General features: G+C 38.7%; 1 protein-coding gene across 1 annotated transcript in view; it reads right to left on the minus strand.

The window, feature by feature from the left end:
• TEX14 (testis expressed 14, intercellular bridge forming factor) overlaps nucleotides 1–15,646 on the minus strand; it is a 35,085-nt gene that overhangs the window by 11,813 nt on the left and 7,626 nt on the right. The window contains exons 2-20 of the mRNA XM_019471821.1: nucleotides 14,957–15,071; nucleotides 14,551–14,716; nucleotides 13,644–13,780; nucleotides 12,888–12,969; nucleotides 12,299–12,429; nucleotides 11,340–11,453; nucleotides 10,739–10,862; nucleotides 9,760–9,938; nucleotides 8,459–8,610; nucleotides 7,556–7,746; nucleotides 7,194–7,344; nucleotides 5,856–6,841; nucleotides 5,053–5,159; nucleotides 3,853–3,932; nucleotides 3,028–3,294; nucleotides 2,362–2,462; nucleotides 1,908–2,027; nucleotides 1,200–1,242; nucleotides 406–496 (exon numbers count right to left, since the gene is read on the minus strand). Of these exons, the coding sequence (XP_019327366.1) occupies nucleotides 406–496; nucleotides 1,200–1,242; nucleotides 1,908–2,027; nucleotides 2,362–2,462; nucleotides 3,028–3,294; nucleotides 3,853–3,932; nucleotides 5,053–5,159; nucleotides 5,856–6,841; nucleotides 7,194–7,344; nucleotides 7,556–7,746; nucleotides 8,459–8,610; nucleotides 9,760–9,938; nucleotides 10,739–10,862; nucleotides 11,340–11,453; nucleotides 12,299–12,429; nucleotides 12,888–12,969; nucleotides 13,644–13,780; nucleotides 14,551–14,716; nucleotides 14,957–15,071 (3,337 nt within the window). The remainder of the gene's footprint in view (nucleotides 1–405; nucleotides 497–1,199; nucleotides 1,243–1,907; nucleotides 2,028–2,361; nucleotides 2,463–3,027; nucleotides 3,295–3,852; nucleotides 3,933–5,052; nucleotides 5,160–5,855; nucleotides 6,842–7,193; nucleotides 7,345–7,555; nucleotides 7,747–8,458; nucleotides 8,611–9,759; nucleotides 9,939–10,738; nucleotides 10,863–11,339; nucleotides 11,454–12,298; nucleotides 12,430–12,887; nucleotides 12,970–13,643; nucleotides 13,781–14,550; nucleotides 14,717–14,956; nucleotides 15,072–15,646) is intronic.

Below are 15,646 nucleotides of genomic sequence, written 5' to 3' on the forward strand. Positions count from 1 at the left end.
TTGTAATATATACATGATTTATTTTTCCTATTTTAGCTCCCTCATTAAGCAAAAAAAAAAAAAAAAAAAAAAACCTTTTCCACGTGGAAAACAACAAAAGTTTGTTGTTTGAGATTTTTAAAAGGAATTGTAATATATACATGATTTATTTTTCCTATTTTAGCTCCCTCATTAAGAAAAAAAAAAAAAAAAAAAAAATACTGAACACTGTAAGAGACAAAACCCCATGAGACTTGTGAAAGTCCTTTTAGTGTTTTCTTCGCAAGGAACTATGATATGTAGATAATCATTAAAAAACACCACTGGCATCTTATTTGAGTATTAGATATATAAGCAGAATTAATAGAGCGCACACTTTATAACCTAATTTATGCTTGAAGTGATGATGAAAATAAGTCTATCTACCTGGCTACAGGCATATGGCTAAGTTGATTCACTCCTAGCGTGTTACTGCCAGAGTTCTGCACCGCTGTGCTGCAGAATAGTAGTTTTCCTCCTGAATACAAATAACAAATGTCCCCTGTTACTGGGTTTTGCAAGTACAAAAGAAAGCGGCGCAACTCATTGAACAGGCAATTGCAACTTCATTAAATTTTTTAGTTCTTGTGACCTTTGTTGTTGCCAAGAGACCAATGTGTTTTAAAGATGCATTTTCATAAACATACCACGGCTGCCAGACAGTCAACCACTGAAGCACTGGGGACTATCACAACATTTACAAATTTGAGCTAAGAGAGCCAACAGACTAGAGAAACAACGATGATCCTTCCATTATTCTGCACACACACACTGTCAGCTCTTACAGTTTATAAGCTCAACATCCTTCTAGCAGTAAGAATATTAATGTGTAAATACAACTCTAATTCAGCTTCCAGCACCATAGCAAGTTGCATAAAAAGATTAAACTTAGCCCCAGGGTAAAAACAAAAAGGTTGCAAACAAGGTTTTTTTAACTGAAATACAGCAAGTACATAATCATCGCACTCAACAGTATTTCAGTGACTGCAATGCCCAAACCTCATCTTCCAAAATCCTGAGCGTCCCGAACTCTCACTAAAATAATGAGGAGTAAGAGACCAAGTGACCCTGAAGAATTAAGCTCCAGCCTTCTGACAGGAGTGCTGCTGACAAAAACGTAAGTGCAACAAGACTCCGTCTCCCTGACTCAGAAGTACCTTCAAAAGAAAGAGCACATTTACCTGAAACCTGATTACCTGATCCTGCATCTTCAGGTAACCGTTTCTGTAAAAATCCTTCACAAGCATCTTCTAATTTGCCCTCAGCATCTGAGGTCTGAAGGGGGGGAAAAAAGGAAGCAAATTCAATTTCTCACAGGCAAGCTGCGAAGGGTAGGACAACTCTCACAGGATGATGTTCACAACAATCAGAATGGAGAGACAAAGTTTTCAAGAGCTTATCAAACAGCATGGATTGGATTCAACAGTCCACACAATAATTTCAAATCTTCAAGAAATGAATGAAGATTGTTTTAAGACTATTGAGTACTATAATCGATAGAGCTGTGAAGGACAGGCTGAGATTATCAACTGCCTGAAACTTTTCTCAGCCACAGATTACGTAATTTCCTAGTAAACAAATTAAGAAAACATGCCCCTGGTGTTTTGGGAGTCTGTGTGTTTGTGGGGTTTTAGTTGTCTGGGAGGTTTTTTGGGGGGGTTTTTTGGGTGGGGGTATGTGTTTTAAAGGAACAGAGTTAGAATTTTCTTACTTTTACATGAACCTTTATTTGTAGATATTATTTCAAAAGAAAAGAATAAAAACTGTCATTCTCCCATTTTCTACAGCTCTTCTTCAAAACAAATGGGAGCATAATAAAACCACGTTGTGTAACTTACGTCCAAGGTTCTTGACGCAGACTTCATTCCTGTCTTTTCTGTTATTTTTACCTCTAGTTCTGAACTTCCCTGAGCAGTAGGAGGAAGGAAATAGTGATGATCAGGAGTCAAGAATTCTTCAGACACATCAGGAGATGAATTAAGGGAACAATGTAATTCCCTTGAATGCCCCTGTGAAAGACATCATCATTTGAGATGCTTTCTCCACTCTCCATTAAAGAACATATATTTTAGTCAATAATGTTAAACAATACTGCATCAAATTGAAATTTTATTTCATTTGATCACTCTGAGTTTCAACCTACCTCCTGCTCCTTACATTACCTTGATGGTTTACAGAACCAAACAAAAAAAAAAAAGGGGGTGGGAGTAGGGGGATTGTTAGTCAGATCACAACTGAAAAGATCAGCTGTCTTGGTAGTTCAGTGTGCAACATGGAGAGACCAGGCTAAACTGTTTTACAGATAACTAGCTGCAACTAGGTTTCTTCGATTACTATACATACTCTAGAGAGATTCTCAACTTGTTGAGGAAGGACTGAATTCCTATGAATGGCTATTCCAGACTCTGCTTGTTCATCTTGTGATGGCGACTGGCAACTTCTCCCTAGGATGTCAGAAGGGAACAAAATTATTAGGCAAAAAAATAACATGAAGTGAGTGATCTGAACCACTGATGGGATATCAATGAGAGTTGACAGTAAAACGACATTGTCTGCCAGGAACGTGGAAAAATAATGACATTTAAATGCTCACATCGTTAACCTAGGCATTTAAAGCTTTCCTTGTTCCTTTATCCATAACTATTACAAAAGCACCACGCACTATGCTACTACAGAAAAAGCATCTCTGTAGTCCAATTGAAAGAAATAAAGTGTGAAATCATACTCGTGGATTTGAAAGCTTTGGGTCTCCCATGCTGATACATGGTAACCAACGACGATGAAGGGTCTCCAAGCTCACTGGACATTACCTCCACCTGTTAACATGTAATACTCATCTTAGTCTATTATTTATGTTCACCAATGACTGAGTGATTGACCTGCTCTGGGGGCAAGACTCTGGTAGACAAAATTGACAATTATTGTAACAAAAATCACAGAAGCTGAAATCTGCTGGGAGATGGGAAGAGACAAAAAGAGAAGAAATTATTTTTTGTTTTTCAACCTTACCTCCAGAACTTCTGAATGCAGACTCCAGATCACTCTCCTCAGATTCAGATCTATCCTCACTGCCCAGATCCCAAGGCTCAACATTATCACCTGTCTGCCACCTGTATCTTTGTTGGTCTTGACTTTTTTGGAGTCTAACAGTGACATGTTGAAAGGCTTCCTTTATACTCTCTGCTTCACTTTCAGATGTACATTCACTGGCTGGATATGGAGAGCCGAGTTCTAGTTGTCCTGAGGCCACTCTTCTAGCCATTTGCTTTACTTCAGCTACACAAAAAGAACAAAATTACCAGTTCACACTACAGAATCTGGACCTTCAAAGCATTCCCTGTGTTCCACTGTGTCTGCAGACTTAAAAATGCTAAAGTTACAGCCTGTAAACTCCTTTATCATGAAAAGAGCTAAACGCTTCCTTCCATTTTAAGGAAAGCTTAAAACCTGCATAAATTGATATGGACAAGTCTCCACATGAACAATTTTTGTTAGTTTGCATTCTCTATTATTCATGCCTGTACTGCCATCCACTGGTCATTGCTATACTACCGTTTCTAAATTCATACGCTGTCCCTCCCTTACATCCTCCAAAACAGGGCTAGAAATTCCTTGAGCTTTATAATCAAACTGTCTTAATGTGGTTGTGATTATTTTATGCCCTGAATGTGCAAGACACAGGATCCTACTCGTTTGGTTTTCATCCAAGAACAGCCTAATAGAGCTTCAGCAATTAAGGCACACAGACCTTTAAGTAACAAAATGTGTTAAGTTTTAATGCACTGCAGTTAAGACTTGCTAACGTTAATGCCAAGTTAAGACTGATTTACTTACTCCTCCATTCTGATTGCATCATCCTTCCTTCCTCACTTATTTTTGTACTGTAAATTTCAGATCTTGATTTTGGATAGCACCTATAATAAGTCGTTATGAAATTCATCAAACTCTGTTAATGCACAAGCGTATCATGTTAAGCATTCCCCAGTCAGTAAAAGACTAGAAGTTGTTTTAATGTTAATTAAAAGGCTGAGAGCACACATATTCTAAGAACCCAACAGAACTAGCAGATTGAGCCGTCAGAAGCTTAGAAAGCACGGACAGTTTTTTAGGTCTGTTACAGATTAACCAGACAAGCTGTACATTAAAATCTGTATTTCAAAAGCTGTTAACTGCCTTCAGATGATATATCTATATAGACACTAACAGACAATGAATGCTATGTAGGTATGTTTTATTCAGGTCAGGAAGGAGATCAGTGGACAACTGAAGATATTCAGAACTTCAGACTTGTGTAACAACAACCCTACCACCAACCCGATTCCAATCTAGAGTTCATCCACTTGATCATCTAACCACATGTCAGCATCTGGCATATTTATGTTCTAACCAAGTACGTCCTCTACCAACGGGTCTTACTGATCCACCGGGTCATGAATCAACTTAAAAACTGCAACAGTTTTCCTGACTGACTTGACCCAAACATTGAAGGAGGTGCCTGTCCCGATCTTTCCAACTAGTAAGATACATTAATTTGCACAAGTTTTGCCGGGTACTTTTAACATGTGCTTTCCACCCATACTTAGAAATACCAAGGGATGACATTAAAAAGCACAGCAAACGTAACGAAGTAACATATGCTCTGTTGTCACTGGGTTTAGCGAGACTGTTCTACTCCCACAGCCCCTAACATAGGTCCTAGACCTACACCTATGAAAGCCAAAGCATTTCTGCTGAGAATTGAATGAGGCTGTGCAGAGAGAGAACCTGTTACAGTTTTGGACCACTGACCTCCATCAGAGAGGCATTTGGAATCTGTCTGAACACCACTCTTTAAAAGTAACTGCCCTGTCGCAGCAGTTACCCTGTCAGCTCTGCAGCTGACAATGACTCACAGTAGGGTCCTAATTGGACAGACGGCTTACTGAAAAAACGTTTAATGCCATCCTTGATCCTGGATGTGTCTACTTTTGACAGTGGCTGTATCAAGATGAATCTGGAAGAGTTAACTCTTCTGTGAATACGAACAAAACTCACCACCTCTCTTCATCACTTCCACTTGCTGCAGAAAGTGAATCACCTCCTCTCTGACACTGCAAGTTGAACTTTTTTTTGCATCTTACAGATACACATGGGAGTAAATGCTGAAACGAGTCCAACAAGCGATCACTCAGCACACGTCGAACATTCTGGTAATTACTTGTTGAGCTGTCTATGAGATATACTAAGAACCGGACCGTGCAAACTTTATTCCCTAGGTTGTATTTTAGTAGCACTGCTCATGAGAAAGGATGACAACTCCAGGCCTTAGGACTAGTGAAAACTCTGCCCTGGATTTATAGCAGGTTTCGTATGTACGCAGGCAGACTATCATACCATGTAGTTCCCAGGGGAATGAGCGGACATAAATGACTCAAGATTATTCCTACAGCAGATACGTACATGAATTTCTCTCTTTCTCTTTGGGCTAAGCATGTCAACTACTTATATTTAATAATGAAAATGATTTAGAAGCCCTTACTAATGACAGCTTAACTAAGTATACAAACAAAAATCTTGCTCCGCTTGCCCTTTTCCCTGACAGTCCCATCTCCATTTTAGCACAGGATTTTATTCCCTCCTGAGCCACTGGACTAGTATTTTGCGGGGGGGGGGGAAGAAATAATACTATTGCACTGCTGAGCTGACTATTTTCATTCCCATATATAATGCATATGGTATGCGCATATATTTTAAAAGACAGATTCATCCCTCCTCTTGGACACCATCCATAACCACGTCTCTTTACCTGCTAAGGAATACAGAAATGATAAACACAGTCACCCAGCTCAGCACTTTACCTCATGGTCTAGGCTTATGTGATCATCCAAGCTTTTCACCACACTGAAGCTGAGATCATGATGGTTGTTTTCATTTTTACTCTTACTCCTCTCATGAAAGCCCTTCTGCTTTTCATTTTGAATTGCCTCCATTTCCTTTGCTGTCTTTGCAACAGCTTGGAAACTGTCTCCACCCAATGCTCCTTCTGCCTGACATGTTATTGGTGGTGGAATATAGTCACTTGATGGTGGACCTACAGCCTTCCATAAAAAAGTATTAACTCCAGAAAAAGGGTTATTGGTATTTTGGGAAGTATCATTAGATCCGTTCCAGTGTCTTTCTTGAAAAGTTTGCTTAGAAAGCTGATTCATTGTGATTTCCTGGAGCAGCTTCTTTTGCTTTTCAGTGGCCTCTAATTTGTCCAGTTTCTCCTCTGTTCTGCACAGGGAATCCGCTGCCTGCTGCAACATGCTTTGAACAATCTTTAAATTAAGGACACATTTGCTGACGTGCTGCTCATTTTGGGACAGACTACTCATTCTTCTCCCAGCATCTCCCCTCACCTGTGCCAGTACGCACAGGTCAGAGGCCTCACTTATCCTCTCCTCCTCTTCTGTAGTGTACTCTGTACACGATTCCGAAAAGCCACCTTTCTCATAAATTGGCTTTTCCTCACAGTGCACTCCAGGGAATGCATACAGGTCTCTGAGGGTAGCCCTATCTTCTTCCTTTTGCTGCCTTTTTTCATCCTTTAGAGTTTGACCTAATCCAGCTCCTTCTTCCAGGAAATCTTCATGAAGTTCTGGATAACTGGCAAAGATTTCATTGATTTCAAAGCTACAGAGGCTGTCATCTGCCTCACTCACACTGAGGGTCGTCTGGAGTTCAGAAGCTACATCACAATTTTTGTCTAGCGCAACTGGCTGTAGACTGGTTGACGCCTCTTGGTCCACTAAAGCACTATTCTCCTCAGGAAAAAGAGAGTATCTTGGGGCAGTAGAGCTGTCTGAAAAATTTGATTTTAACTGTTAAACCATTTCTCCAGATGTCCAAACACACTGCTTTCGTACATTTAGGAGTTAACACCTTTTAGAGCCTACATGAGCAGCATTTAACACCTCTGCTGAAAACAGTGTGCCTGAACTTCAATTATTAACCAGACTTATAGTCTTGAGTTTACATTAACAATTAGGGCGGTAGCTAGAATCCAAAGCTATGGGATTCTATTCATTTCTATTTTCAAACTATGTCATAAAAATCTGTAAGTGCTCACATTTTAATTATTTATATTAGACCTTTATGGACTGAGGAACATGCTAAGTGGAGGACACATGACATCTTGCTAGAAGAAAACTCACCAGCCTTGGTTGCCTCTTTTCCCTGCAATTCCTGTGTTCTCTTCTGGTAGCTAAAAGCTGATGCCAAACAGATGTTCACATCTGCAAAAACAGCGGGTCTTTGTGCTTTTGACATTTCATCAGCATGACCAGTTTGAGACTTAGTTAAGTCCTGTAATACAGAAAAGAGAGTAAAAGACAATTGTATTTGACAGTTCAATGTCCCTACCTTCTCTTTTAAGGTGGTTTGTCTCTATGATCAGAAAAGGATACTCAATGTTTAGATTGCCTCCCACCTAGATTTAAGCAGAACAACTTGAATCTGAATGGACACAAAACTCTGCCATTTTAAATACATGAAAAGCTACAATCCTGGAAGTCACCTTTAAGTCATTTTTCAGTATATATTGAATATCCTGAAGTTTCATGGAGCGGTTCTTCTGTTTAGGTTCTAGCCCTGACTTTACGATACTGTAATAGGGCATAGGAAGTCTGACATCTGCTTCTAACTGTTGTCCCGAAATTATGAGCTGTTTAATAACTGAGTCTTCAACACCCTTCCAGGGAGGGGTCTCTGCAAGACATAAATATAGACTTTATGTCACAAGCTGTATATCAATGTTAATGAAAATAAAGAAAAAAGAAAAAAGGAGAAAAGAATCAGAGATACTGAAGCATTATTGTCAGCACGTTCCCTAATTTACAACTACCGTCACAAACCAAACGAGCACTCAGTCCAGTCTGGCATCTCCTCCTTATCTTACTTCAACAGTGGATGCTTTAAAGGGAGCTGACAGCAATCTCTAGAGACAGTTACACTGTAAACCATGCTCTGGATTCTTCATTATCAACTAGCTAATAGAGGGTTTAATTTTTAGGGTAATTGTTTATCCCATTTCACTGTCAAAATAGTCAAAGTCAATACATAACATACGTTACATTATCTGTAATAACAATACATTATCTGTGAGTTATCTTAGTGATGAAAAAGATGAAAGCTGCACAGGCTCGTTTTGCACATTGCAAAGAGTTAACTGAATGTTTTGTCATCCTCGTATGAAGAGGAAAGATAAAAAACAGAAAAACACTGTACACAAAATTGTATCTCTCTAATACCAACCATTAATCTCATCCTTTAGTTATGCAATTTTAACTTTTCTGATTACATTTTAGAGAAGTTTCCAGTAGTCTTTGCTATTGTCATTAACATTTGGGGTTTTTGCCTGGAGGGTTGAAAACATTCAGTGGGTTACCCTAGTGACAAAAGCCTAAACCTATAGATATACCTGTCAAGGCCTCCTGCACTACTGTACAGAAGCTATAGATATCCGATTTGACCGTGACAACTTTCTCAAGGATTACTTCAGGAGAGCACCACTTATACAGCTGGACTGGGACAGGAATACGTGTCAGATCACTGTGTTCTCCACCATCTTTGCTGTATAAAGGGAAAAAAGTTGTAAATTGGGACATACAGCACACTCAACTAGAAGGTATATCTTTTGGAATTAAACACCTGAGTTTGTTATATCTGCTTTTAGTTTAAATACCTAAAAGGTCCAGAGCATACCTGCAAATAAAAACATGTCATATTTTCACACCAGTAAGTGTATTTTGGCACATTACAGCAAAGACTTTCTGGCAAAAGTAAGACCTCTTTTAACAAATTTAGACTCAAAAAGAAATCAGAGAAAGTTGAAAACTTCCCAATAGGAATTTTACAACCAACCATTTAGCTCTGGCCAGCGTTCTCTGACCATGGGTGAAATACAAGCAGGTGCCACCTAGCCTGTCAACATTTATTTTGCAATTTATACGTATGTCTAGAAGGTAACTTCCTCCTCACATTTAACTATAGTTTTTTTTGTTATTCATTTCATAGTAAGCTGTATCTGAAATAGCCAAGAAATCACCAAGATTTATTAACAAATTGAGCTTGCAAGGAGGTTAGGAAGTCTCTTGCTCCTTTCGGGACATTACCATTGGCAAATTTTTGTTTATTATCAATTTTACTCTTTCTTTACAATCTAATCAGACTGCACTACAGGAAGAAATAAAAAAGATGTATATAAGTAATAATTTTCCTAAATTAAATGAATGGCGTCCCTCATAAAAGAAATACTCTTTTTGTCACTGGTGGCACTTAATTACTACCAGTTCAACGAGGTGTGGAATCTTCAACCATTTTAGGTAAGCCTCCATAAGCACAAGTTCAGTATAACAAGAGGAGACTTAACTTATTTCTAGCCCAGCAGCAGAATTAATGACTCGAAGAGGAATTTCATCTCTGTTCTGTAAGATTAGGTTCTATTTTCCTATGATGGTATTTTCATACTCTGGTAAAGAGCTGATTCTCTCACTAGTTTCTATTTTCAGATACTTATAACACAGAAACTAAGTCCACCTGAAACTTGCTGTACTGCCTGTGGCAAAGTTAATTTGGAGTTCTTTACTCCTCTAACTCTGTTGCCTGACTCAGAGGCAGGAGTCCCTAGTCATCAAGAGGGGCACTTCAGCACAATTTAGCACTAAATGTGACTTTACTTGTGTTTGTCCCTTTCACAGAAACAGTGAGGAAGTTCTTTACCTCTCTATCATGTATTCCAAGTTGCACAGCTTTGCCTCACCAGAAGAAACAATTTGAATAGCATAGGAGGTAACTGAACGGTGGATAAATCCACGGGAGTGTAGAAAACGCAGAGCGTCATTAATTTGAAGGAGCACATACAAAATTGTCTCCATGCGCAGTACTGGGAATTCTGTACGCTGAAAAAAACCAGAAGTACCAAATTTGCATTGCAGGTCTTTAAAGCTTGATGTAGGGAAAAACTATTATTGTACAGAAGAAGGTAAAGAAAGCAAACATGAAACATACTGCAGTAAAAGTCAGACAAATTGCACTTGCTAAATAATGTTCGTTCTCAATACCAAACCAACTAATAGTACCTTAAAAAGTAATTAAGGAAAAAAAAAAGAAAGATATCGACTATGCCAAAATTCACTCTGAAGCAGAATGAACTCTTAGAATTTCTTGCCTTTGACTGCAATTTCTCCAGTAACTTAGATGTCTGCATTCAAACAGTTAAAGAAATAAAATAATGACTCAATTAACTGCAAAAAAGGAAAAGTATTGAATGACAAAAATAAAACACAGATCAGTTGATTAAAAAAAAAAAACCAAACACAACTGAGTTCAAGCCTTCACTTTTATACACAGGCCGTTTGCAATATACTACATGCAAATACTCAAGGGCAAAAGCTGGTCTCGCCACATTTGCAGTATACAACCACATGCAGAAGATTAAAAGTTCAACTGAATTTAACAGCAGCCATTTTACAACTGACACCAAACAAGAAAATCAAGGCAATTGCACCTAGACATTAACTGAAGTATTTGCCAATTACAAACTTTACCAGCTTACCCAGAGTACCTGATGGTGTGCAATGAAATAGAAACCCAGACCAATGATTTTGTCTTCTTGTTCTTTGAGTAAAGATGGTAGATACAGTTACTAAACTTCCTCCTCTCAATTAATTACTATTTAAAAACCAAGTATTCCGATTACCCTTTCATGAAGGATGCTGTACAGAGAACCAAAGTTAACCCTTTCATATACTAAACGGGTTTTCTCCAAGTCACTAGACAGACAAACAGACATCAACTGTAGCAAATGAGGATGACGGAGTTTACTGCAAAGGGAGAGGAAAAAAATAATTGTAAGGCAAATCTGAGATTAAGAGAGTCCTGGCCTTCTAGGCCTTTTTACCAATCGTCCTGGTTTTGGCAGGGATAGAGTTAATACGTGAATGCTTCTAATTTGTCATTAAAATACCCAAAATTTATTTAAAAGAACCATAGATTAGGAGACATTTAGGAAACAGTGCTTACTGTCGCAACTACGATAATCTATAAATAATCCACCCAGGACATGTGCAATGAAGCATTCATCCAGACATACCAGAAGAGATTATCACCTTCTCCTGTATCATCCACTGGGGAGCAAATGGAGTGGGAAGAGACAGGAGAAGATGAGACCTGTAATTCTCATTCAGAGGGAGAGTGCAACCACAGCCTGACAGCCCTCCCGAGGTTAATCACATTTCCTCACATCACTGGAGACACCCAAACCCCAGGAGCACTTGTGGCTACTGCACATTCTTTCTTACCTACTATGTTCCTGCTCTGCAATGAGAAGATCAGCTAAGCGTAGTTTGCTACAGTTCTGATGGGGCTCAAAGCTGAGTTCCTTCACTGTAACTCTGCTGCCTCCCCACATTAAGCTACAAGGAGAAGAAGAGGAATTTCTACGAGATGCTTTCTGCAGTATTTTTTTCCAGTTAACAGGTTTACTTACAAATAATTTTGTAGTTCTGAAATGCTCTGGTGCTGTCTCCTACTGTTAGTAACATTACTGTGATGATCCTGGCTATAGCATACACTCTTTCAAACTGACAATAAATTCTCATCCTGTTAAAGACTGGATGTAGCAGGACAGGTTTGCTGTCCAAAGATGCTACCCTTCCATGATCCAAGGTAAAGAACAAGGACACTCAAACTCCTCTCACTAAAGGCCATCAGCCCACTGCGATACAAGCCAGAGCTTTGGGAAGATTAAATCACCGATTTGTCAATTCTCTGGATGCCTCTGAGGCACAACTACTTGCTACACAATACAAAAGATAAAAAAAATAAAAAAGGCTCAGTCTATACTTGCAACTCTCATTTCACCATAGGTTCGAGCAAATGGGCTGCAGACATGCATATCCGGAGGCCTGAGGTCTGACCCAACAATTACAAGGACTAAACACTGAACAACGCAATCTGTGTGACCCCAGCAACAGATTTCCCACCACAAAAGGAATCAGTACTGTAACATTGCTATCAATGAATACCGTAATTGGGTTAATATTGCTGGAAAGGGCAAGAGCAACCTACAGATATCAAGGGAGTCTAAAGAAGATATTAATCCGTGGACTGCAGAAAACAAGTTGCAAGCAGAAAGCAGTGGATGAATATAGAACAGACAAGGAAAACTATCCAAACAAAGCATCTGGTACAACAGCTTGCTGCTTAATAGTAACAGATACACACTAAGAGGGGCTAAAATCCCTTTGATTCCACTTACTTTGTCATGATCATGCATGGTCCAACATGGTAAGAAAATGTTGGTTCATCATCTGCCTGAACCACATCTTTTTCCCCAATAATAGGGAGAGATGCCAAGTACCCTAGATGCCTGCTGCCTGCAAGATAAAACTGAAACACCACCAGGGCATAACCAAAAGGAATATGCAACAGTTCCCAAGATCCGTCACATCTGCCGCAAGCTCACTAAAAACTGGAGTGCAATCACTGCAATGGGAGCATCAGCCAAAGCATCAAAATGACATGCTAAGGTATCTTAGTCAAAAGCCTAACTGTCTAGTGAAGCTGCAATAGGGAAAGCAGAAAGAGTCACCACGAACTCCCACAGGCGACGTTTAACAGGAGAGTTTCTATTGCCTGTTCCAAAACAGCTTCCTCTGATAGGCAGGACACTACTAACAACTAAAGGCCTGAATATTTGCGCTCTCCAGTTTTTTCCACCATTTCAGTAGAAATAAGAACACAGTAAAAATTAAAAATAACACAGGTGGGGTAGTTACTGTGAAGAATATATGACTCTGAAAAACTGTACTAATATCATTAGAAAACCGTTATCCATAGCATCTTACCTTCCCAAAACCAAAGCTGTAAATGTTCTTGGTTGCATTATCTCCACCTTTTAGAAATCTACCCAGAGGACTGTCAACATTTCTAAGTATCAAAAACATAAGCAATAAGAGTAACTAATACGCCAAGGGTTTGAGTAAAATACAAAAAAAGAGAAAAATGCAGAAATTCTGCAACAGCCATGTATTTCAATTGTTGCATTTGACTGGTCCCACACAAAAAGTGTAATGGTGGATGCTGAAATTCCAAATTATTGTGCAAGTCATTAAAACTTTTTAGACACACCATTATGATATATATTTGTTTAAACCAAGATAGCCAATTAAATAAAAAAAGATATATATATATACAGGCATCCCGCATCGCTTTTTGTTCACAAGTATGTATTTTTCCTAACATGTATCTGACATAAAAGCTCTTGAAACACTTGCAAACACACCCCCAAAAGATTTGCAATGATCTTAAAAGGTCAAGAAACAAACTGCTTCATGTTACCACCATTTTAATACTATTAAAATCCAGGACTTCATATTGCTGATTTCAAGAGTATCTCTTAATATACAGATATTTACAACTATGAGAGTTTCTATTTGGAGCTCTCGCAACAGAAATAAAAAGCATCATCATTCCTAACACACATTGGTTTTAAATCTGATCTTGTCAAAAAGAAACAAGAACATGTTAATTTTAAGATAACAGAATATGGAAGTAAAAGTCCTTGTAGCTCAATCCCTCGGTACTTGAGAATATATTCTTACCCTTGAACAAGGCCACCAAACCTAGATGGACTGCAGACCAGCGCTTTTGATGAGCCAACCTTCCTGAGTAGATCAGAAGGAAAATTCTGAACAGCAGCCTGCATGTGGAATGTACAACGCTGTATAAATTCCAGCATCTAGAGAGGAGGGGGAGGGAAAAAACAACAACAACAACAAAAATTACCTCAGAACTGCAAGATAAACCATTTTAAATTAATAGATCATGACTACTGAAAAAATAACTAGTTACTTGCAATATTTAAATAGGCATTTCAAGAAATGGATACACAGAAAAACTTGAAGAAAATCAATTACATGAAAACGTAAGAGAAAGCTTACTTCATACACTAGATGACTAACTTCAAGACATTCACCCACTGAAAATTATAATATCAGGTTTCTTTTTAAGAGGAGCATTGTAATAACAGGAAAGAGGAGTATTATGAGTTTTAAATCAATATTGGAGTAATGAATAAGCCTTCTTGATACCACATTTTGCTGCCATGCTAGCAAAAATGACACATTTGCTGACACTGTTCATGCACAGAATGAGATACACTTGAAAACTACTTCAGGTTTACTCCTGAATTGCACACACATGCAAACAAATTACATACATCAAGGATCAAAAACAAGGGCCTGTCATTCTCCTCCCTGCACGCTTATACATAAAGGTCCTAACAAGTTACAGACAGACACATCCCAGCACCTGAGCAAAACCTTAGTTAAATAATCTGAATCATGAGGGCTTCAAAATACCATTACTGATGTTGAAAAATAATGTTAAATAGTGATCTAACATGTAAAAGCCAAGAATTTCTCCCTGGAACGTTGGAGTTTCTTCACTTTAAGATGAAGATGCGAGCACATGTCTAGCACACATTCAACTCGTATTACACACACATACCTGAGCACTGCTTTCTTTTCCAGCTGACATAGCCCAGTACTGAGGATTTTTTCCATCTTTATCATGTACTCTCAGATCACCTCCTTCATCCAGTAACTTGCTGAGAATCCACTGATTTCCTGAGAAAGCAGCTGCATGGACTGGGGTGCTTCCATCGTAACAGCGACTGAGGAACATTAAAAGCAGAAATGTTTCAACCTACACTCCCAAACAACAACATACACCACGAAATAAGGAGAATTAGGCACCTACTTACCTCTGAGGATCTCTGGCTAAAATAGCAACATGCATCTTAAGCACGCCTTCATTTATATACAGTAAATATTGTGTATTACACTGACTAAAAATACTGAAAGATTAAACAGTAGTTTCAATTTAAGAATAAAAATTTATTTTTATACTTAACTGATTAGCGTCTGAGCCATAATCCAACAGCACATCCACTATTTTACCAAGACCTAGCAATGCAGCAGTGAAGAGAGAAGTTTGGCCCATGGAATTTACAGCATCAACAAAAATACCTACAAGAAAACAAAAGATGATGAGGACAGTGCCTGTTCCCCCCGCCGTCAGATAAAAGGCAATGGTTCATTAACACTGAAACTGACTGCCACATTCCCTCTGAGATACTGGAAATACAAAAACGTAATGATATGAACAGAAATTGAAAAAAGAGCAAACGACCTTCCTTGTCACTTTCTGTACCTACCACGAACTGCTTGTCCACAGCGTTTTCAAATAAAGGATGTACAAATATCAGAGGCAAAGTATTAATCTGGATGAGCAGAGATAACACCAGAGGACTGCATTAATAAAAAATTAAATTCTTCTAAAGTAGCAATTAAGAGTGAGACAACTATTTCGTTACTTTAGCCAATTTTCCTCAAAAAAATGAATTCCATTCCACATTAAAAAGAAAAAAGGTAGCCTAGAGGGATAGGGATCGGAAACGAGAACCGCGTGGCGAGCTCAGTCACATACTACAAACCCGATCTGTTTTTGGAACCACGAAAAAAAAAAAAGGGCCACAAACCACTCAGCCCGTGCTCTCTCCCTCCCGGCCCCCGCAGGGGCGGGAACCGTCATCAATGACGCT

The sequence above is a fragment of the Aptenodytes forsteri genome, unplaced genomic scaffold (assembly GCF_000699145.1).
Source record: "Aptenodytes forsteri isolate BGI_AS27 unplaced genomic scaffold, ASM69914v1 Scaffold66, whole genome shotgun sequence".
NCBI classification, from domain to species: Eukaryota; Metazoa; Chordata; class Aves; order Sphenisciformes; family Spheniscidae; genus Aptenodytes; species Aptenodytes forsteri.